This window comes from Bos grunniens, chromosome 29, assembly GCF_055505025.1.
Source record: "Bos grunniens cultivar Pamir isolate PY7600 chromosome 29, Bosgru_T2T1.0, whole genome shotgun sequence".
In the NCBI taxonomy this organism is placed as follows: domain Eukaryota; kingdom Metazoa; phylum Chordata; class Mammalia; order Artiodactyla; family Bovidae; genus Bos; species Bos grunniens.
The window spans coordinates 33,885,156-33,908,855 of NC_141193.1; the positions used below are offsets into that span (position 1 = coordinate 33,885,156).

Genomic DNA, 23,700 nt, shown 5'->3' on the forward strand with positions numbered 1-23,700 from the left:
TGGCCCCCGCTGGGCTCCGCCCCTTTTCCCGCACCTCGCCCCTCCCCCCAACTTCGCCCCGCAGCCCTGTGGCTACGCAGCTGAGTCGAGCTCCCCAGTTACAGACTTGTGCAGGGCCGGGTGGAGAGGTTGGGCTTTGCAGTGGAAGCAGCATCCCTGCTGTCTGGGACTTGGCGGAGGGCGTCCCCACTCCGGGGGAAGCCAAGGACCCGCCCTGACCTCGCCTGGCCCAGCCTGGCTCCTTCCCGGCCAGAGCTCCCCTCCTTAGGAGCTGACTCCTGAGGCCGGGGCCACCAGGCTTCCGAAGGTAAGGGGACTGGGGCGTGTATGAGGGTTGGGGGAGGGAGTGTCTGAACCATCCTTTTGATGGTTCGAGAGCCCGGACACGCGCGTGGGGCTCTGAGAATCCGGGGCTGGGAGGCGGGAGGTCTGGGTGCATAGTGGGCCTGGCTGTGTGACCTTGGGCGAGTAGCTACCCCTCTCTGGGCCTCCATCTCCTTCATCAATTGTGTACATAGAGACCCCGCCCCTGCCCCCGCCCCCCTCAGGGTTGAGGGCACCGGCGCCCAATATATCATGAAGCTCACCGGCCTTTCGTGGGATCCGCAGACCCAGTCTGGGCTGGGAGCAGGTGCAGTGGTATAACTGGAGGGGGTGGGGTGGGGCCGAGGTGGGTTACAAACTGGGGGCGCCCGAGAGGCCACCTGCGCTTGGAATGGGCTCTGCTATTCTCTGCATTCTTGGCCAGGGCGTACTCCAGCTACAAGAAGCCTTGCGCACGGGAGACCCCGGATATGTCAGCCTGGTGCCCGCCCTTCCAGAAAGCCTGGGGTGGGGTGGGGATGGGGGCGCGGCCACCAGAAGTGTGTGAGGGGTGGCCCCCATTGCTTATGTGTTTCTGAGAAGGGAATATATCCCACCTCCTTCCCTTCTCTTCCTCAGTTCCCCTTCAGTAAAATCGTAGGTGGTTTTTACTGATAACCTCTCCCCACCTCATTTTTTCCCCTCCTTTCTTTCGGGGTGACAGTTTGGTGGCCCAAATGAAGGTCTCCCGGTAGTATGGCAAGGGAATCCTTCCCAGGGCTGCCTTGCATAGAAGTTCAGTTAAAAAAATCCAGAGAGGAATGCTGCTGTCCAGAGGCCTGAGGGACCAGGGATGGAGAGCTTCTGGGTGTCAGGAAGGACAGCTTGGTGCTCCCGTCTCCCCCTCCCACAGGCAGCTCCAGCACCCAGGGGAGCCAAAGGAGGGAGACTGGGTCTGAGGGTCAAAGAGGAAAGGAAATGCGCTTCTCAGTGCTGGGCTGCTGGGCCGGGGGTGAGGGTGAGTAGCGGGGGGTGGGTTGCTGTGCTCCGGCATCTGAAGAGATTGAGTGAGACCTTGAAGCACCCTTCCGTGTCCCAGGAGATTCTGTGAGCTTTCTACCTGAGAGTTAACCAGGAACAGTCTTCTTTGTTTGTTTTCTTTTTCTTCAGCTCTGGTTGTTGGAGTCATTTCTAGAATGGCCCATCCAGTGACCTCTGTAGGGGCTCTCTTGGCTGAGGTTTTCAGATTCTCAGGGTTGTGGATATGCACGACTGGACCTGACCAGGGGGCGGTGAATGGACCGAGGGTCAGGCCTGTCCCTGGAAGGAGCTTTTCTAGCGACATCCTTGGTTTTATCTCATCTTGCTGTCATGTCTCTCGGTCACTTGGCACTCCTTCACCTCTGTGCCCGGTCCTGTGCTGGACACTGGGCACAGACAGGGGAATTGGACCTACTTCCTCCCCAAAGAGATCCCCACCTGGTGGGGGAGATGGATATAAAATCAATCTGGTTCCACTGCTGAAGGATGAGAGAAGTGAAGACGGCCTTGGGAGGCCAAAGCCCAGAGACTTGAGTTGCAGGGGGATTTGGAAAGGCTTCCCAGAGGAGGGGTCATGTGACCCAGGTATTGAAAAATGAGTCAGAATTTGCCGGGAGAGAAAAGAGGATGTTTTCTCTTTCCCAGCAGAGAAAACATCCCCAAAGTGTTGAGCAGGAAAAAGCCCACTGCCCAAATTCCTGTAGACTCACCACCACCAAATGGAGTTTGTCAAGTTCATCTCTAACCCTGCCCCATATTAGCTTAGTGTCACAGAAAAGACTTGAAAGACAGGCTCAGGAGTTTGGACTTTACCTTGAAGGGACTGGGGAAGCCTTGAGGGTTCTAAGCAGGGACATGGCAGGATGGAGTTTATTATCTAATGAGGTTGCTTTGCCAACATTTGCAGGGTGAGTGGGAGAGACCGGGGAGGGATGGGGAAGTCTGAGCTGGGGCCCGGGGAGAGAGTGAGGCAGGGCATTGTGCACACAGGCACACACACAGGGTGCTTTGGGGTTGATGAGTGATGGACAGTGGGTACATTCAGTCTCTATCATGCAGGAACAGAGACTGTCAATACACCGTGGAAAGGCAGAGGGTCACTTAAGAAGGACAGTTAAAGGGACCTGGGCTTTCCAGGGGAGGGGTCATGATTTTCTTCTCATGTGCTTTCCCACTTCCTGGAGCAGGCTGGATGTTGCTGGGACTCCCAGGCTGCCCATACAAGCCAAGGGTGTGGGGAGGAGCCACAGCACTGGCTGGGAAAGGCTAAGGAGTGAGCAGGTGGTCATCTTCCATTTGGGGCTTCATAGACTCCAAGAGGTGGAAAAACACCAGCCTTGATGGTTGTGGCCACAATGGGGGTAGTAGCTGGACTAGATCTGAAACCTGGACTCTGTACTCCTACAGGACACATGCCTCTAGTGGAGGTTGGATTGGGGAAGGGAAAACGGGGATTGGTTAAGAGGCTACTGCACTAGTCCAGGCAAGAGGTAAAAAGGAGCTGATATTGGGCGGGGCTGGAGCTCAGGAGAAAGAATGGAAATGATGAGTTGGCAGTGAGGGTTAATGGATGAAATTCCTTCCAGAATCAGCTGGATCAGGAGTATGTGTCTCCTTTGTCTCCAGACAGTATCAGTTTTGCTTCTCAGTGCAGATGTCCCAAGAATAGGCTCTTATTTTTTCTTATCTATTATCCAGCCCTTGGGGCTTCCCTAGTGGCTCAGATGGTAAAAGAGTCTGTCTGCAATGCAGGAGACCCAGGCTTGATCCCTGGGTTGGGAAGATCCCTTGGAGAAGGAAATGGCAACCCACTCTTGCCTGGAGAATTCCATGGATGGAGAAGCCTGGCAGGCTACAGTCCATGAGGTCACAAAGAGTTGGACACGACTGAGTGGCTAACACTGTACCTAGCCCTTGATGTGCCTTGTGACTTGAGGGATCTCATTTCCCTGACCAGGGGCTGAACCGAGGCCATGGCAGTGAAAGCGCCGAATCCTAACCACTAGCCAACCAGGGAACTCCCTGCCCTCTCAGCCTCATCAGCGGTAGGCTCAGAATGGTCCCCATTTCCAGATGAGAAGGCTGAGGAGTCTCAGGAGGGACTCACCCAGGGTCACCTGGTGATTCTAAGGCAGAGAACCCGAGTCTTCTACTCTGACTCAGGCTTTTCTGGGGGAGGGCACAGCTGCTGTTTGCTGCTGCATTTGGCATGGGGCAGGTGCCTCTAGGGTCAGAGCCAGCGTTGACAGGGTGTGTCCTCCTCCAGAGCCTAGAAGGAAGGTAGTTCCCCACCCTCCCCGTGGCCCCCCCACACACCGAGGAGCACTGGCAGTCTGCTTCCTCCTCCCCAAGGGCGGCCGAGTGCAGGTTCTAATCCCACCCTGCCAAGGCGCGTCTTTGTCCCTTGTTGGTTCTCAGCTTCCCCACCCGTGCCGTGGGGAGAGCAGGCATTATTCTACCTCCCTTCTGTGGCCTGGGATGGGTCAGGTGAGGTCCATGCCTCTAAAAACCCCGTTGCATGAATGCATCCAAGATATTCCTGAGTGGGTTCGTTGGTGACCATGGTGACAGCTGACCTCAGAGTGCCTGTGTGGGAGTGGGGGCGGATAGGCAGAGCTTGCCAGAGTGGTTAGGCCATGGACTGCACAGAGGCTGCACAGCTGGCCTTGGAGATCACACGCTCGTAGAATGGCTCCACTGACCAAGCTCCCAGCTGCCAGGCATGTATCATGTATTATGAGGCAGGTATCAAGTAGAACAGTAGGAAATTGCCAGCCTCTGATCCCTCGCTTTTTATCCCCATTTTACAGAAAAGAGGCTCATGCTATTATGTGGTCAAGGTCACACAATGAGTTGCAGGACTAAATGGGATTTATTCCAGGTCACACTTGAATGCAGGACTCCTCGTTCCTAATTTGATTTTCTTTCTACTTCCAGAGCCTTCCTTAGCGCCAGAACTCTATTTATGCCTGCCCCAGGTCTTTTTCCTCCACACATGATGTTAATATCTCATTGATTAGAATTTCTCCTTGGTTGCCTGAACACCAGGGTTTCTCGGCATTTTGGGTTGAAAGTATTAAGTCCACTAGTCTGGAGGGTAGGGGTTTGAGGGATGGTCTGCAAGGGACTGCTCAGGAAGGAGAGGACCAGGGCTGAATGCAGATTCATTTTTAAAGACACTTTTAAAGGCCTTTTGAGAGCACGCCTTACTTACATTGACACTCCACCAATGCATCTGTCTCCACCACCGGACTGGAATCTCCTAAGGGCGAGGACTTTGCTTCTAAAGCAAAAAGCATTGACACTTTTTGAGCACTTTCTTGTGCCCAGCACCATGCTAAGGCCTTTATATTTGTCTTCACAACAGCCCTACAGGGTGGAAATAGAGGCTCAGAGAGCCTCTATCATTCTGGATGGTAAGCAGAATGGATCCCGGATGACTCTCAAAGAATAGAGTCTAACACCATTCCAGACTTGGGGGATATGAACTTGTACTAAATGATCAGGTGATTCTGAAGCAGCGAGGCCAGCATTCAGGAACCGCTATCTGTGCCCTAGCTACACCCTCTAACTGCAGTAAACTCCTCAGGGGCACCTACTCTGCAGTGACTGGTCCCTACCTGGAGGAGCTCACAGTCTGGTGAGAGAGAGAGAGAGAAATGAGTCCATTACATTGTAACACTTGTAGTAATGGAGGTTTGGTCTCAGTGGAGAGCTAGGACAGAGAAGGGAGTGTCTCCATAGGGCCTGGCACATAGTTGGGGGTCCCACAGTATCTGTGGTTTTGAATAAAAGTTTCTGGCCCATCATCTATGAAATTTCTGGCATGTCTTCACACCTACTCCAGGTCTTAAGAGAGTAGTTTTTACTGATCCAATAAGTTTAATTAAACAATTACCATATACTGACCCTTATACTGGGTCCTGCCCAGTATGGGATTAAACAAAAGAAGCAAAGAAATGATCCTGCCTTTTAGGACCTGAACCTGTGGGAACCAGCATGAGAGTCAGGAATCAAAGTGGGTCAGTTTAGGATGAAGTCTTCCAGAAAACAGCTCAAATGGAGAAGGGCAGAGATTTGGCTCAGAGGAATAAGGAATAACTCTCAACACACACTGCATCTGCTCATTCAGCAGATCCCTACTGTGTGCCAGGCACTGTGCTAGGTACTGGGGATACTGTGGTGAACAAAACCTGACTTGGTTCCTGCCCTCAGGAACCTATATATTAATATAGTGCAGGAGGATGACCCCAACCAAGAAATCATGATTAGTACTCTATAGGAGGATAGGATGCTGTGAAACTGTTAACAGGGGTGTTTGACCCATACAAGGACGTCAGGCAGGCCCTCTGTGAGGAAGAAGTTGGAGCTGAGGTTTGTAGTGTTAGCCAACCAGGGAGGGGACAAGCAAGTGCAAGCGCCCAGTGGCAGGGAGGATACAGTGAGCCCCAAAGTGAGGGGCTGATGTAGGCTGAGGCTCGGGAGGTGACAGGCCCCCAACTGTGCAGGGCTGAGCACAGAGACAAGGTGCTCTGCCTTGGTGGAGGAGATTCAAATCCATACAACCCGGCACTGTGTGATCCCAGCTACAGTGGACGAAGTGGCCAATGGAGGTGACCAATGGAGAAATCCAGTTGAGGGGTGAATTCAAGCCTGGAGGTCCAGGGAGTTCTAATTAAGGTCTGGGTGTTTTAAGTGGGCTTTAGAGGAAAAACAGGACTTTGCCTGGTTGTATGAATATGTGTTCATGGTGGAGGTCTTGGGAGATAGGATGTTTCAGGTGAAAGGCACGGTGAAGGCGAAAGGCACGGTGAACACAAAGAGGAAAAGGGTAGGTCATTTGAGAAAGAGCAAGAAGCTGACTGGGGGCAGAATAAAGTGTGCAGGGATCTCTGGAAGCCCTGTCAGCCCTCCCTTCCTGGAGGAGTGATTTGTGTGTGCGCACAGCTCATCTTCCCGCAGGACATGACTTGGTCAGGGCTCTGGACAGCAGCTTCTAGATCCAGCTCTTACCTGCCTTGCCGAGAATGGACTAGGTGGTCAGGGAGGCCCCGGGGTGGAGTTGGGAATGGGTAGGGGAGAGGCAAAGGGGCGGAGCAAACGGGAAGACTCAGATGTTGCCTTTGTGAGATGCATCAGCAATAATTACAATCCACTGGGGCTTATTTATGTGCCAGGCATTGTGCTTTTACCTCATTAGGATACCTCCCAGGGACGAACGCATCGTTGCCCCATTACACGGATGGGGAGCTGGGGTCCAGAAAGGTTGAGCTGCTCGCCCCGAAGTCTCAGCACGCAGGAGACCACGTGGCGGGGGGAGGGGGGGGCGTGGAGCTCGGTCCTGTCGGGCAGATTGTGACCCTGCTCCCTGTCCCCCACAGCCTGGTCACCATGGACAAGATCCTGGAGGCCGTGGTGACATCATCATACCCAGCGAGCGTGAAGCAAGGGCTCGTGCGGCGCGTGCTGGAGGCGGCGCGGCAGCCGCTGGAGCGCGAGCAGTGCCTGGCGCTGCTGGCGCTGGGTACGCGCCTCTACGTGAGCGGCGCCGACGAGCTGCCCCGCCGCGTGGGCTGCCAGCTGCTGCACGTGGCCGGCCGCCACCACCCGGAGGTCTTCGCCGAGTTTTTCAGCGCGCGCCGCGTGCTGCGCCTCCTCCAGGGAGGCGCCGGGCCGCCGAGCGCCCGCGCGCTGGCCTGCGTGCAGCTCTGTCTGCAACTGCTGCCCGAGGGGCCCGGGGCCGACGAGGTGTTTGCGCTGCTGCGGCGCGAGGTGCTGCGCACGGTGTGCGAGCGCCCGGGCCCCGCGGTCTGCGCGCAGGTGGCGCGGCTGCTGGCACGGCACCCACGCTGCGTCCCCGACGGCCCTCACCGCCTGCTCTTCTGCCAGCAGCTTGTGCGCTGCCTCGGCCGCTTTCGATGCCCGGCCGAGGGCGAGGAGGGCGCCGTGGAGTTCCTGGAGCAGGCCCAGCAAGTGAGCGGGCTCCTGGCGCAGCTGTGGCGCGCGCAGCCCGCCGCCATCCTGCCCTGCCTCAAGGAGCTGTTCGCCGTTATCTCCTGCACAGGTGCGTGTGCCCTGGGGCCGCAGTGGGGCCCGTGTGTGCAGTCTTCTGCGTGGCGCGCCCGCTTGGTGGTGTGGTGTATGCACGCTAGTGCCCAGGGGTGTGTGGGGGGATGTGCTTTTACTTAGCAGGCCCCTCCTGAGCTCCTGCGGGTGGAGGTGGGGGCTCAGATCCTGTGGTCCACTCCTCTAGAGGGCCAGGAGGAGTTGGGGGAGGGGGATGAGTGAGTCAACAGGAAGCGGGGATGGTCATCATGCTCTGTGGGTCAGGTGAGTTTCCAAGTGATGATTTTTGAGGCTGGCCTTGAGAGCTGGGCAGCGCCAGGCAGCAATAGGGTGCTCAGGGCAGGCAGAGGGGTAGATCCAGAGACATGATGGAGCCTGTACCTGTCAACTGTGAATTGTAAATGTTGGCCCTGTTGACACCTGTGGAAATTGGACTGTAGTTTAAATGGCTAAAATAAAATTTGTGCCTTCCCTGATTATAGGGTTGTTCATGGGAAAGGAAGGGAATGCACCTGGCTTGGAGGAACCAGGGCTGGGTGTGTAAGGACCTAGGTCTTTCATACAATTGGACAACAAATTTTGATGACTAATTTTTTTTTTTTTTAATGTCTATTCGGTTCACCTGGAATGTCCTTCCTCCCCTCAAGTTACATTGCCCTCTTTCCTGTTCTTTCCAGCTCCACTGTTACTATCTAAGGGCCTTGCCTATACAGGCGTAGTTAGGGGTTAGTACTTTTTTCTTTGCTCAGCTCAGGGCCAGAGCAGTGCCAGTGAAGGTCTGTTGAGTGAATGAGCTAAGGTGAGATAGAGGCTGGGATGCTGTAGGAGGCGAGGAGGTGGCCCCAGTGTGCTCTTTGCAGAGGGCCCCTAGTTCCTTGGCAGCATGAAGGACATGGGGTGCTAGGGGAGGGGTGGGGCCCATTTGTCCTCTAAGCTCAGCCCCGGCCCCTGTTCCAGAGGAGGAGCCACCGTCTAGCGCCCTTGCCAGTGTGGTCCAACACCTCCCGTTGGAGCTCATGGATGGTGTCGTCCGGAACCTCAGCAATGATGACAGTGTGACGGACTCCCAGATGCTGACCGCCATCAGCAGGTGGGCTGAGAGACAAGTGGTGGTCAGGTCTCTCTCTGTGTCCCAGAAGCCCCTTCCACTGGGTGGGATTGCTGGGTTAGATTTAGTGTCAGAGGGCCCAGGCCCTCATGCTTGTTCAGTCCATCCATCCTTTGAGCCCTTCCTGTGCCTGGCCCAGGGCTGGATGTGGGAGACACACAGAGAGCTTTGCTCTAGTGATGCTCTCAGGCTGTCTACCAACTCTGTGACCCTAGACCAGTCAGCGGACTCTCTGAGCTTCAGTTGTCCCATCTGTAATAGCAGAGGTAGTATAAAAAGTTGTCAGGCTCCCATGGGGTCAATGATAGGAGATAAAAAGTACTTTATGAAGTGCTTTCTGAGTTTGGCAAGTATGGTAAACAGAGTTTGGGTACTTTTCAGCTCACAGAGCTCTTGCACATCCCCCACCTCATGTGAACATCATCACACCTGTGATCTAGCCACACCTGCCTGGCCAGTGACCTCAGAATATGACACCTACCCTCCTGCCTGCAGGCCTTTGGCTCTGCAGACTCCATCCGCCTGGCATCCCCCCTCCCCTACCATTCTTTCCATTCCTGTGTGCAGATCCACTGTCTCCTCCATTGGGCCTTCCCGGATTCCTTGTCTTTAGTGGGTGAGAGAGTGGGCTCTAGAAGTAAACTGCCTGAGTTCAAGTCTTGGCTCTCCCACTTCTTGCTTGTGTGATTCTGGGCAAGTTACTCAACCCCTCTCTGCCTCAGCATCCTCATGTGTAATTTGTAGTATAATTGGGCCCATCTTACAGGGTTGTTGTGAGGGTTGAATTAGGTAAGATGAGATGTTACATGGTGCCTAGAATAGTGCCGTGGTAGCTGTTACTACCATATTTACTACTTCTTTGTAGCAGGAGCTACCAAGTATAAAAATAATGATATTAGTGCTTTTTTTCCCAAGTACCTACTGTGTGGCAGCTTCATGGTCCGTGCATGCAGGTGTTATCTTGTGGGGGGGTCACAGGGGTTAATACACGTAAGGCAGAGCAGTGCCTGTTGCGGAATGAATAAATGTTATCGGTTAGCCATTGTTATCTCTTAATCCATACAACAACCCTGTGAGGTAGGTGTCGTCTCTATTTGACAGAGGAAGAAACTGAGGCTAAAGAGAGTAAGTGACTTGCTCCAGGTCACGAACGAAGGTTTGCTGGAGCCAGAGCTTCTGGCCTCGGGGCAGTACTTCTCCTGCCGTTGGGCCCCACAGTCCAGGCAGAGGTAGCTGAAAGCCCTGCTCTGCTACTGCAGCGCAGTGTGTGTGGGGGGAGGTTTGGGGCGTTGAGAGGGCCTGGCTTCCCTCCTGCCGGGCTGGGAGCCCCAGTCTCTGCCGGGTGCCTGTGCTTGGCTTGTTTATAGTCCCCAGGGTGTCCTGTTCATCCCCCAGATCCCAGGGCTGCCCTGTGTAGGTGTGAGTCAGTGTGAGGGGATCTCAGGTCAGTATGGCTGGTCCCTGGGCTGCCCGCTCCCAGGCATTTGGGACTCCCTGGTCCTTGTGTCGCTGTCACTCCCCTCACCAGGATGATCGACTGGGTGTCCTGGCCCCTGGGGAAGAATATTGACAAGTGGATCATTGCACTGCTGAAGGGTCTGGCCGCTGTTAAGAAGTTCAGCATCTTGATCGAGGTTTCACTCGCCAAAATTGAGAAGGTTGGTGGGCCCCTGTCCTAGCCCTGGCCTCTGGCCTTTCCCGCTAGTCTCTTGCCAGGGGCAGTGCAGGTCTGGGAGGCAGAGCACTGAGGCTCCCACCCAAGCTCACTGTGACCTGGGACAATTCACTGCTTTCCTCTGGGCCTCAGGTTTCCCCCATTCATTCCTCTGACTCTTCATTCAAGTGTGTGCATCTGTCACTTTTGGTGCATCCATCCATCAGATATCTGACCGTCTTGCTGTCCATTTCACCAGCTGTCCATCCACCCAAGTCTGTGAGCACCTCTGTGTTCTGGCTCCCTCATGGGTCTGCTGCTTTGACTCCGGTGTCTCTGGCCCCCTTTCAGGCCTGTGCCTACACTTGGCCCTGGGTGGCCCAGGTCTGTGGGACTCCTGACCAGGTTTTTTTTTCCAGGTTTTCTCCAAGCTTCTGTATCCCATTGTCCGGGGCGCCGCCTTGTCCGTCCTCAAGTACATGCTTCTGACCTTCCAGCACTCCCATGAGGCCTTCCACCTGGTAAGGACACCTGCATGTTGCCCTGAGGATGGGTGGGTGGCCCTGCATCCCCCAGTGGTCTGGCTAGAGGCCAGACGTGTTGTCTCTGTTGGGGCTTAAGGGGTTGGAGCTTGAAGGCTAAGACCTCCCAGTCCTGGATGTTAGCACTGGAAGAGACTTGAGATCCAATTTTACAGATAGAAAACTGAGGTCAGAGAATGCATGTGACGCTCCCCCTGGGCCCTGAGTACCGGCCTAAAATGAACGGCAGCAGTGTTTCTTGGGTGCCAGCTGTGTGGCAGGCACAGTGCTAAAGACATTACACATGTTCATTCATTTTACTCCCAGAGTAGCCCCAAGACAGGTTTTTGTCATTTTCCCCATTTTTCAACTGAAGAAACTGCAGATTAGGGAGATTAGATGGCATGTTGCAGGCACACTGCTGGTGAGTGGTACAGGGAAGATTCCAGCTGAGTTGGTTTCACTGAGTTGGTCTGACCCAGTGTAGGTCAGGAGTCCATCAGGAGTCCAGTCTAAACCCTGCTGTCCATCAGCACCCAGGAGGCCTGGCCTCAGCTCCGGGCCCTTTCTGCTGCCTTCTGGGCCCTCCCTTGGGAAGAACAGCCTGCAGCCCTGCAGAAGGGGCCCGGGATTCTTGTGGCCCTTGATCAGTGCTGAAAAATGCTTCCTGACTTGTGCAGTGGGAAGAGCACCGAACCAGGGATTGGGGTTGCATGGGGTTGAGTCTCAGCTCTGCCATTGATCAGATGTGGTGACCTTGGGCCAGACACTTAGCTCTCAGAGCGTGGGTTGGGGGTAAACCCTTAGGCTGGTGGAACAGGGTTAGATGAGGTCACATTTGTCATAGCCTGTTACGTGCAAGGGACTTTATATATATATTTCCCCCCCTCTCATCCTTCTCCTGGGCTCCCCTGCTTCCAGTTTCTGTGCCCTGACTCTTCCATCCTCGGTACATTATGGTGTGGCTTCCCTATAGGTTTGAAAGTTAACACTATAGCACAGAGGAAAAAAAAATGGGCTTTGGGTTCATACAGACCTGGCTCAGACAGCAATGGTGAAGTCCTTGCCAAATTACATAAGCTGTCTCATTTAATGTCTTCATCTGTAGGATGGGGAGAGTAATCGCCACATGTCACCGTGGGAGGAAGTGCTTTCCACGTTAAACATTTGCTGCCACTCATCTCTGTCAGGGCTGCCACAAGCTGACCACACTGTGGCCCCAGCATCACTCCTGGGTAACAGAGTAGCGTGGGTCACTCTGCCCTTCAGGCTCTTCAGGCAGATCGGTTGGCTGATACTTGATAGCTGGGGCTCAGGCCTGCCCTCAGCTGTGAGCAGGGAACTATTTTCCCATTAAACAGATGAAGAGGGTGAGGCAGACTCTTTATTTGTGTTGTAAAGAGTCAGCTGCCTGCAGAGCTTAGAGCCCCAGGCAGGTGAGGGGCACAGTGGTCAGGTGGGCACAGCTCCCTGCTTTGAAGAAGTTCCGGGTGCTTCCAGCATTGATTTCCACCCCACAACTCAGGCGGGGAATCTGGTGCTGACTGACCCTCCTCTGCTCTCCAGCTCCTCCCTCACATCCCCCCGATGGTGGCGTCTCTGGTCAAGGAGGACTCCAACTCGGGGACCAGCTGCCTGGAGCAGTTGGCGGAGCTGGTGCACTGCATGGTGTTCCGGTTTCCCGGCTTCCCGGATCTGTATGAGCCCGTCATGGAGGCCATCAAGGTGAGCGACAGTCCCCACTGTTCCCGCACCCCACTCTGACAAAGGTGCCAGTTGGGGCTTTGCTCAAGGCCATGCTGCAGGTTGGTGGCAGCCGTCCCTCCTTTAGCCCTTGACTGCCTCCCGTCATCTCCCCCGGCGCATCCTGTGCTTCAGGCACCCTGAGCCACCTGCCATTCCCCTAGATGGCTCTTCCTGTCTTGACTGTTCTGAGCCTTTGTACGTGCCAATCACTCTAACTTAAACTCCTCTCTTGTTCTGCCTGGATAGCTTCTGCTGCTCCTCCTAAGCCTTCTTGAAGGCTCTGATGACTCTGAATGAGCCCCCACCCCAGCCCTGTCCCTTGGCTGGATCATGGCCTCTTTGAGCTTCCACAGCCCTAGTCCATCCCTCTGCCACACAGCGTCACTGTCTGTGTGTCGGTCTGCTCTTAGACTGAGCGCTCCAGGAGCAGACTTATGCCACACTCTGTGCCAGGCCCAGGCTGGGAACTGCGGACGCAGGCATGAGGCAGATCAAATCTCCTCCCTGTGAGAAGCTCACAGCCTAGTGGGGTGACTGACATGTTTACCCATAACTCTGATCTAAGCAGCTTATGAAATACCTGTGAGGATCAGCCCAAGAGCAGTGAGGAGGCAGAAGAGGGACAGATCTCCTCCAGTCAGAGGTGGAAGCTGCAAGGAAGAAAAGGCTTCTGAACCCAGCTTCATCTGAACAGCTAGGACAATAACCAGTGTTTGTAGCTAGAGTCACACTTGCCAGTGTCTTCTAATACATTCTGTCTTCTGTTGCTTACTAGAAACCTATGAGGCAGGTACTGATGTTTCAGTTCATAGATGAGGAAAATGAGACTCTGAGAGGTATGGTATTTTATTCACAGTCATGGAGATAGTGAGAGATGTAGCCAGGGCCCAGGGTTGCCGAGCCCTTTCCCACTGCATGATACAGAGGACAGGTTCAAGTGTGGGTGACGGATGTCCAGGTAGGTGGTGATCCTTTTAGGACCTCTGATCTGACTTCCATATCTGTAACACAGCAGATAAGTAACCTGAGAAATGTCCCATTGGAAAACACCCAGAAATGCTTGTTAAAATATAACAAACATCTTTTTAAGTATATAGCTGAGCTTGCAAGAGAGTAAGTAAGGATCCACAGGGTCTGAAAAGGAAGAGAAAATCAAATTCCAGAGTGGCGAATGAGAGGTGATACTCTTTAGCCATGAGGTGGGGAGGGAGGTTGGGTGAGATGGCCAACCTCAGCCCCCACGGGGCATGAGCTGGTGGGGACAGGAGTTGAGGTTAGGGCCTGCCGTCAGGAGGGAGTTAGTATCAAGGGGCCCCTGTAATTCGGGACCCAAAAAAGGCTTTACTATTAGCAAAATGATGTTCTAGAAAAAATACACATGGTCCCAAATAGACATCAAGGAAAGTTCTCCGGCTTGGATTGGGAAAAAAGAAATTTGTCATCACTGGACTGCTCTCATCTGATTTTAGGGGTTCAGGTTCATATCTTTTTCTGCAGTTACGGGACCTCTTAAGCTCAGATACTAACACTGAAAGTGGTCATAAACTTGTAATACCCAAGGGTTGCCTGATAAAAGCAGAAAAGAAACCACTTTCAAGCCACAAAGATAAAATTCTATTAAAGATGAGTTTATAATCCCCAAATACAAAACACACAAGGGAACAATCCACCATGAATGAGAGTAGGAAAACACAACATTTACCTGTCATTTACTTGGATTTTCTCAGTTCTTCCAGTTGAGCATGAGAGAGTTGTTTTTTTTTTTTAACAGTCAGAACTAACCAACAGCAGAAGCAGCTGCCTTATTAGATCATGAGCTCCTTGGCACTGGAGGTGGTTGAGCAGAGGAGACAGGACTCAAACTTGTTGGAAATGACTGTTCCTGTGAGCTTCTGATGGGCAGGGACCATGTCGTTTTGATCTGTGTGTCTAATAAATGAGTGAATGAACAGGACTGTGGTGTGACGTATGATATCATGGAGGTGTGAACAAAGAGGGAGCATGGCCCTGAACTGGGCACCAGGGGAAGCTCACGCTGAGGAAGACCCAGGTTTTGCACACTGGAGGCTGTGGCCTGATCCAGGGGGTCGAGGTGAGTCTGCAAATACATATGCAATTGGCTGTAGGGAGTTAAGCTCTATAAGACAGGTGTAGATAGTGTGAGGGCCCCCACTTGAGAAGATTATGGAAAGTCTTCTGGAGAGGGGATATAGGAGTTAGACCTTGAGGGACAGGAACTGGGAGGAGGAGGCCAGGGGATAAGGTGTGGGAGCAAGAACGTGCATGTCCAGTTTGGTGGTCACATGTGGTGGAAGGGAGGCAAGACGAGAAGATGGGCAGAAAATAGGGCCGAGTGACTGCATGGTCCAGCAGATCTGGGCTTCTCAACGTCTCCTCCGAAGTACTTGACCTCAGAACAGGGGACTTACCCCAAGCAGCCTGACACAAGCTCAGTTTCTGTAAAATCTCATGTCATCTCAAAGATTCAAGTATATGCTTCATAATTATAAACATCTGTTTTAATAGAAACATATTTTTCTTCCTTGGATTTTAGCTAATATAGATCTAGGAAGATGTGTGATACTTGCTGTATGGCTTTGACTGCCTTTTGGTACAAGCTAGTTTGAGAGGCAAGTCTGCCAAGTATTAATAGGATTTATTGTTTATAAAATTCTTCCACATTTTATTCATCCTTTGAATTGTTTTTTAGTTGCTAAGTCATGTCAGACTCTCTGCAACCCCACTGACTGTGACCTGCCAATCTCCTCTGTCTATGGGATTTTGCAGGCAAGGATACTGGTGTGGGTTGCCATTTCCTTCTCCAGGGAGTCTTCCTGACCTCTATATACAGGCACCTTTATAAATTCTGGAAAGTTCTCTCACTTAGGGAGTTGTGTTAAGTTATGGCAGTTTCTCTGGGGGCTGTGGTCCTTGCTGAGGGAGCTACATTTTATGTAGATTTCTAGTAACAGGAGGAGCTTGAAAGTTATTTGAAAGTTTTTGTTTTATTCTCTTTATTCTCCTATGAGTACAAAGTTACCTTCTTTGGGAAAAATGACATTTGATTTTTTTTCTAGTGTGGATATTTTTGCATTTTGTGGTGTTGGGGAGCAGAGAGTGTTGGTTCTGTCTTTTTGTCCCTATTTGTTCATGTTGTGTGTGGGTGGGGTTGGATTGGCGATCGTAGGAAGAAAAAAGAAGGGACTACAAAGTTACTGAGCCCTTAGCTTCTTTTCTTTGGGTTTCTCTGGTGGCTCAGCTGGTAAAGAATCTGCCTGCCAGTGCAGCAGATGCAAGAGACGTGGGTTCGATCCCTGGGTCAGGAAAATCCCCTGGAGAAGGAAATGGCAGCCCATTCCAGTATTCTTGCCTGGAAAATTCCATGAACAGAGGGGGCTGGCTGGCTACAGTCCATGTGGTCGTAAAGAGTTGGACACGGCTAAGCACACATGCCTAGCTTCTTGCCTCAGGCACCTCCTGTATTTTTACTATCTGTGGGAAGTGACTGACTAATCTGATAAATTATCTGATAAATAGTCGTGGGAAATGAGTGAGCAAATGTATTAATCCACTGCCACTGCTTGAGCCCTGCCTTTTGCACTGATGAGGGCTTTCAGTGCTGAGCTAGTTTGAAGCTCAGGAACCTTAGACAAATCTAGGAACTGTGCTAAGATCTGGAAATAAGAACGGGGCTAGAGGAACTGTCATGAATATCACTTAACTCTGGTGAATAATACTGCATTATTATGCTAGGGTGTCTTTCTTTAGACTATGTCCTCCTTAGAGCCAGTGCTCTGGTTATACTCTCTTCAGTGCGGCTCTCCAGTGTGAAAAGGGTAATGAATGGTAAAGTGTGCTAACCCCTGCGCCTGTGACCAAGGACTCATACCTCAGACCCCCAGGATCCTCCCACCGTCCTGACTGTGGGATCAAGTTCCCAGGGCTGTGTGTGTGTGGTGTTGACTAATTTGAAAAAGCTGACTGTGCGAACTTTAACGTGAAGAAGGTATAAATAGGAGCAGGCCCCATGAAAGTATAGCGTGCTGAACTGACATACGAGTAGGAGTGTCCTCATTTGACAGATGAGCAAACTGAGGTCCAGGGAGGTTAGCTGACTGAGTCAGGCTGGCTTACTGACCACAGCCAGAGAGCTGTGAGGATAGGAGTCAGGACCAGGGTTGAGATCTCAGCACGGCTGGATTGGGCCAGGGGGCCAGTGTTGTCATTGCTTAAAGCGTGTCACATCCTGGACTCATCTTAACATATAGTAGAGTCTTCTTTTACTGCCTCTTAAGAAAATCCTTTATCTGAGTCTTGGTTTTTTCATCTACATAGTGAAGATTTTACCCCTTTCTAAAGGCAGTTGTGGCATGAAAGATCATCTTGAAGGCCCACATGTCAAGATGAAAACCTAGAGTATGTTTGAAAGCAGGGGACAGTTCACACACATCTCTGTGACATTTTTTGGGTGGTGTGCTTGACCCGTGTGTAGTAGGCTGTACTCCAGGGTTTCCTGGAGGAGGTGGTATTCTTCGAGCTAACCCTGGTGCTCAGTGACCCTCTGGCTTGTTCCTCACTCAGGACCTCCATGTTCCCAATGAGGACCGAATCAAGCAGCTGCTGGGGCAGGACGCCTGGACCTCGCAGAAGAGTGAGTTGGCCGGCTTTTATCCCCGGCTCATGGCCAAGTCAGACACGGGCAAGATTGGTTTAATCAACCTGGGCAACACGTGCTACGTGAACAGCATCCTTCAGGCCTTGTTCATGGCTTCCGAGTAGGTGCTGTTTTTATATGTCTTGTCTGCCTGTGCCTCTGTCTGCTGGGCTTCCCGGTGTGTGGCGGTGGGGATGGGGGTGTGGATGGGGGGCTCCTGCTCTGTATCATGGGCACAGTTCCCTGAGGTCTCTGGGTAAGTGAAGGGCAGGTGAGAGCTCCCAGAGGGCTGCAGGCCATTGTCTAGGCAATAGGTCAAGACTTGATGGGAACTTGAGATGGGGATTTGGGGGCCAGGCTGCAGCAGGAAGTGGGTCTGCTGCGTTGGTCGACACACTGACTTTCCTCCTAGAGTCTGAGAGGGTGGACAGTGTCTTCCACTGTAGAACTTCCACCTTCCTTGGCATTAGTGAAACAAAATTGTTGTCGTCAGTGGGTACCTATTCAACTGATGACTTGCTTAAAGATCAATCAAGGTTTCGGCCACAGAAGCAGACATACTTTCCTCCCTATTTTCCTTTTTTTTAAAAAAATTTATGGCTGCACTGGCTCTTCGTTGCTTCTTGCTGGCTTCCCCTAGTTGGGGTGAGCGGGAGCCACTGTGGTTGTGGTGCGTAGGCTTCTTGCTGCGCTGGTTTCTCTTGCTGCGGAGCACGGGCTCCAGGTGCTCGGGTTCAGAAGTTGTGGCACATGGGCTTGGTTGTCCTGAGGCGTGTGGGTCTTCGTACCCAGACCAGGGATCGAACCCATGTCCCCTGTGCTGGCAGGCAGATTGCCAACCACTGATTTTCCTTTTTTGTGTGTGTGTTTAAAAATGCGCATAACATAAAATTTACCATATTAACCATTTTTAAGTATACAGTTCAGTGGTGTCAGATTGTATTCACAATTGCTGTGCAGCCGTCACTACCATCCATCCCTTTACCTCTTTTCCTGTTGTAAATCTGAAGCTCTATGCCTATTAAGTAATAACTCCCCATATTCCCATTCTCCCTTCCCCACAGCCTCTGGTAATCACCATTATACTTTCTGTGATTGTTGTCTCTGCTTTAAGTACCTCATATATGGTACTTGTCTTTTTGGCTTATTTCACTTCGCGATTCATCCATATTGTAGCGTATCGCAGAATTTCTTTCCTTTAAGGGCTGGGCAATATTCCATCGTGTGTATAAACCACATTTTGGTAATGTTCATTGGTAAAATGATAGACGTATGATTGCGTCTGTGTTTTACCTGTTATGAACATGGGGGCACAAGTGTCTCTTAGAGACCCTGCTTATGATTCTTTCAGATACATACCCCGAAGTGGAATTACTGCGTCATTTGGTAATTCTGTTTTTTAGACTTTCTGAGGAACCTCTGTCTTGTTCTCCGTAGTGACAGCACCAGTTTACATTCCTACAAACAGTACATAAAGGTGTAGATTTCTCTATATCTTTCCAACATGTCTGGTTTTTTGTTATTTGTTTTTTTAATAAGTCATCCTAATAGGTGTAAGGGTTTCCCTGGAGGCTCAGTGGGAAAGAACCCTCCTACCAGTGCAGGAGATGCGAGTTTGATCCCTGGAGAAGGAAATGGCAACCCACTCCAATATTCTTGCCTGGGAAATCCCATGGACAGAGGATCCTGACAGGCTATAGGGTTGCAAAAGAGTCAGACGGGACTTAGCTAGTAAACAACAACAATAACAAATAGGTGTGAGGTGGTATGTCATTATGGTTTTTAATTTGCCATTTCTGTAATGATTAGTGAATCTTTTTATGTGCTTATTGGCCATTTGTGTCTATTCTTCAGCAAAATGTCAATTTAAATCCATTGCCTATTTTTGAATCAGGTTGTTTTTGTTGAGGTTTAGGAGTTTTTTTGTATGTTCTGAATATTAATCCCTTATCACATACATGATTTGCAAATATTTTTTCCCAGAGCCTTCTAGGGTTGTCTTTTTACTCTGTGGATAATCTTTTTTTAAAAAAAAAAAATTATTGGAATATAGTTGATTTACACTATTCTGTTAGTTTCTGCTGTTTAGCAAAGTGAATCAGTTATACATAGACATATATCCACTCTTTTTTTAGATTCTATATAGGCCACTGCAGAATATTGAGTAGAGTTCCCAGTTCTATACAGTAGGTCCTTATTAGTTATCTATTTTGTATACAGTAGTGTGCCTATGTCAATCCCCATAGCCCACTTTATCTCTCCCCCACTCCTTTTCCCCCTGGTAACTGATAACCATGACTAGTGTTTGTTTGTTTGTTTTACATCTGTGACTTTTTCTCTTTGTAAATAAGTTCATTTGTACCATTTTTAAAGATTCTCTGTGGAGTGGATAGTCTTTTTTTTTTTTTTTTCAGTTGTTGAAAGAGGTTGCTTTTTAAAAAATTTACTTTTATTGAGATATAATTGACATATCACATGACATTAATTTCAAGTGTATTGTGTAATGATTCGGTATACCATTAGTTGGCCCTTGAACAGCATAGGTTTGAATTGCATGGGGCCACTTACATGTGGATTTTTTTTCTCATAAATATATTGGGAAAATTTTTGGAGATTTGTGACAATTTGAGAAAAAATTGAAGGCAAACCTTGTAGCCTAGAAGGTATGTTATGAATATATGAAAAATCTCTTGATATATAAATAACATAAAAAGTGTATGTTAACTGCTTATGTTATTGTTAAGGCTTCTAGTTGACAGTAGGCTATTAGCAGTTATGTTTTGGGGGAGTCAAAAGTTATGCATGGATTTTTGACAGCATGGGAGTTGGTGCCCCTAACCTCTGCATTGTTCAAGGGTCAACCATATGTCTATATTATGAAATGATCACCATAATAAATCTACTTAACATCCATAACCACACATAGTTACACATTTTTTTGTTCTGATAAGAAATTTAAAGATTTATTCTCTTAGCGACTTTCATATTCGATACAGTATTACTAAATATAGGAACTATGCTGTACATTACATTACATTCTCAGGACTTTTTTTTGCAACTGAAACTTTGTTATCCTTTGACAACCTTCATCTATTTCACCCATACCCAATCCCCATCTCTGGGAACCCTCGATCTGTGTTGATTCCACATATAATTGAGATGATACAGTTTGTCTTTTTCTGTCTGACTTATTTTACTTAGTGTAATGTCCTCAAGGTTTGTCTAATTGTCGTAAATGGTAAGATTCCCTTATTTCTTGTGCCTGCATAGTAGTCCATTGCATATATGCATACTGCATTTTCTTTATCTGTTCATGCGTCATTGGGCACTGAAGGTTGTCTCCATGTCTTGGCTCTCGTGAATAGTGCTGCTTTGAACACGGGGGTGCATGTATCTCTTTGGATTGTAATTTGTCAGGTGTGTGCCCGGGTGTGAGATTGCCGGATCATATGGTAATTCTGTTTTTAGTTTTCTGAGAAGCCTTCGTGCTGTTTTCCTTAGTGGCTGTACCAACTTACATTCCCACCAACAGTGTAGAAAGGTTTCCACTGCCTCCTCCAGCATTTGTTATTTGTAGACTTTTTAATGACTTTTCCGACCGGTGTGAGGTGAATTGTAGTTTTGACTTGCATTTCTCTGATAGTTTAGTGATGTTGAGCATCTTCTCATGCGCCTACTGGCCATCTGTATGTCTTCCTTGGAGAAATGTCTATTCAGGTCTTCTGCCAATTTTTCAATTGGGTTTTTGTTGTTGTTGTTGAATCGTATGACCTATTTGTATATTTTGGAGATTAAGCCTTCTTTCTTGTCTTTTAATATAAGCATTTTTAGTTATAAATTTCCTCCTTAGGAGCACCACTTTTGCTGTGTCACATAAGCTTTGGTATGTTGTGTTTTTGTTTTTGTTCATATCTAAGTATTGGGATCAGGGGCAGGAGGAGAAGGGGATGACAGAGGATGAGATGGCTGGATGGCATCACCGACTCGATGCACATGAGTTTGGATGAACTCCGGGAGTTGGGGATGGACAGGGAGGCCTGGCATGCTGCGATTCATGGGGTCGCAAAGAGTCAGACACGACTGAGCGACTGAACTGAACTGAACTGAAGTATTTTCTAACTTCCCCTTGTGATTTCTTCTTTGATCCATTGGTTGTTTACAAGTGTGTTGTTTAGTTTCAACAATTTTGTGAATTTTCCAGTTTTCTCTCTTACTGAATTCTAAGTTTATCTTGTGGTAGTCAGAGAAGATACTTTGTATGAGATCTATCTTTTAGATCTATTGAGACTTAATTTGTAGCTTAACTTACAGTCTCTTCTGGACAAAGGTCCCTGTGCACTTGAGAAAAATGTGTATGTTGTTGTTGTTGGGTGGAATGTTTCTTTAATATGTGTTAAGTTTCCCAGTTTCTCTGTTTATCTTCTGTCTGGTTGTTCTGTTTGTTATTGTGAGTGGGGTCATGAGGTCCCCAACTGTTAATGTAGAATTGTCTATTTCTCTTTTCAATTTTGTTAACTTTTGCATGATTGCTTGTAATTAGGGGTGTAAATGTTTGTAATTGTTATGTCTTTTTGCTGTATTGAGCCTTTTATTAATATATAACGTCCCTTTTGTCTCTTACTACCTTTCTTGACTTAAAGTCTGTTTTGTTTTACATTAGTACAGCCACTTCTGTTCTCTCTTGGTTATTATTTGTGTGGCATTTAGTTTCCCATCCTTTCACTTTCAACTTCCTTGTGTCTTCGTATCTCAAATGAGTCTCTTATAGACAGTATTAAAATTGGATGTATTTTTATCCATTCTGCCACTGCCAGTCTCTTCTGGTGACAGAGTTTAATACATTTGCTTTTATTAAAAGCTTTTATAGAGTTTTTAAAATTTATTTTTTGATTGGAGGATAACTGCTTTACAATGCTGTGTTTCTGCTGTACAGCAGTGTGAGCCTCTCTCTTGAGCCTCTGTCCCATGTCCCTGCCTTCCAGGCCATCACAGAGCACAGAGCTGAGCTCCGTGTGCTGCACAGCAGCTTTCCACTATCTGTGTTACACATGGTGGTGTATCTGTCTCAATGCTACTCTCTTAATGCATCCCATCCTGTCCTTCCCCCACTGTGTCCACACGCTCATTCTCTACGTCTGTGTCTCTTTTCCTGCCCTGCAAACAGGTTCATCAGTACCATTTTTCTAGAAGGGAACTGACTTCTGCCATTGGGCTATTTATTTCCCATAAACCCTCTAGCTTTTTTATCCTGCATTTCTTGCATTCCTGTTTTCTTTTGTGTTGAGTTGATTTTTTTTTTTTTTGGTTCAGTCCCCAGTTTGGGAAGATCCCTTGGAGAAGAGAATGGCAACCCACTCCAGAATTCTTATCTGGAGAATCCCATGGACAGAGGCGCTTGGGGGGCTACAGTCCATGGGGTCTTAAAGAGTTGGACACAACTGAGCGACTAACACTGCTACTACTTTAATAACATACAAAAACTCTGCTCCTTCACAGCTGTATCCCACCTCACCTTGGTTGTTGATATCACAGAATTACATCTTTATAATCATGTGCCCTAAAACATAAGCAAGTAATTCTTTTAGATGCATTAGTCCCCTGAATTATGTGGAAGAGTTTTGAATTTCAAATCAAAGTTATAGTAATACTAGCTATTGCATCAATAATTGTCTTTTTTCTTTACATATAATCATTCACGTATTTACCTTTGTTGAGATCTGTATTTTTCTATGTGACTTTTAAAAATTTATTTATTTTTAGTTGAGTGATGATTGCTTTATAATATTGGTTTGATTTCTGTCATACATCAACATGAATTAACCACAGGTGTACATATGTCCCCTCCCTCTTGAATCTCCCTCCCACCTCCCGTCCGTTCCTACCCCTCTAGGTTATTATAGAGCCCCAGTTTGAGTGCCCTGAGTCATACAGCAAGTTCCCATTGGCTGTCTGGTTACATATGTTAGTGTATATGCTTCCATGCTACTCTCTCCTTTCATCTCACCCTCTCCCTCCTTTCCCTCATCCTTGTCATGGCATCCGGTCCCATCACTTCATGGGAAATAGATGGGGAAACAGTGTCAGACTTTATTTTTTTGGGCTCCAAAATCACTGCAGATGGTAACTGCAGCCATGAAATTAAAAGACGCTTACTCCTTGGAAGGAAAGTTATGACCAACCTAGATCGCATATTCAAAAGCAGAGACATTACTTTGCCAACAAAGGTCGGTCTAGTCAAAGCTATGGTTTTTCCAATGGTCATGTATGGATGTGAGAGTTGGACTGTGAAGAAAGCTGAGCGCCGAAGAATTGATGCTTTTGAACTGTGGTGTTGGAGAAGACTCTTGAGAGTCCCTTGGACTGCAAGGAGATCCAACCAGTCCATTCTGAAGGAGATCAGCCCTGGGATTTCTTTGGAAGGAATGATGCTAAAGCTGAAACTCCAGTACTTTGGCCACCTCATGCGAAGAGCTGACTCATTGGAAAAGACTCTGATGCTGGGAGGGATTGGGGGCAGGAGGAGAAGGGGACGACAGGATGAGATGGCTGGATGGCATCACTGACTCGATGGATGTGAGTCTGAGTGAACTCCGGGAGTTGGTGATGG

General features: G+C 49.2%; 1 protein-coding gene across 1 annotated transcript in view; it reads left to right on the forward strand.

Annotated features, from left to right (window-relative positions):
- The first annotated feature begins 88 nt into the window (after positions 1-88).
- Positions 89-23,700, forward strand: part of USP35 (ubiquitin specific peptidase 35) — a 64,080-nt gene continuing 40,468 nt past the window's right edge. The window contains exons 1-7 of the mRNA XM_086385786.1: positions 89-307; positions 6,726-7,408; positions 8,368-8,500; positions 10,047-10,176; positions 10,592-10,693; positions 12,260-12,418; positions 17,021-17,214. Of these exons, the coding sequence (XP_086241912.1) occupies positions 6,736-7,408; positions 8,368-8,500; positions 10,047-10,176; positions 10,592-10,693; positions 12,260-12,418; positions 17,021-17,214 (1,391 nt within the window). The 5' untranslated portion in view covers positions 89-307; positions 6,726-6,735. The remainder of the gene's footprint in view (positions 308-6,725; positions 7,409-8,367; positions 8,501-10,046; positions 10,177-10,591; positions 10,694-12,259; positions 12,419-17,020; positions 17,215-23,700) is intronic.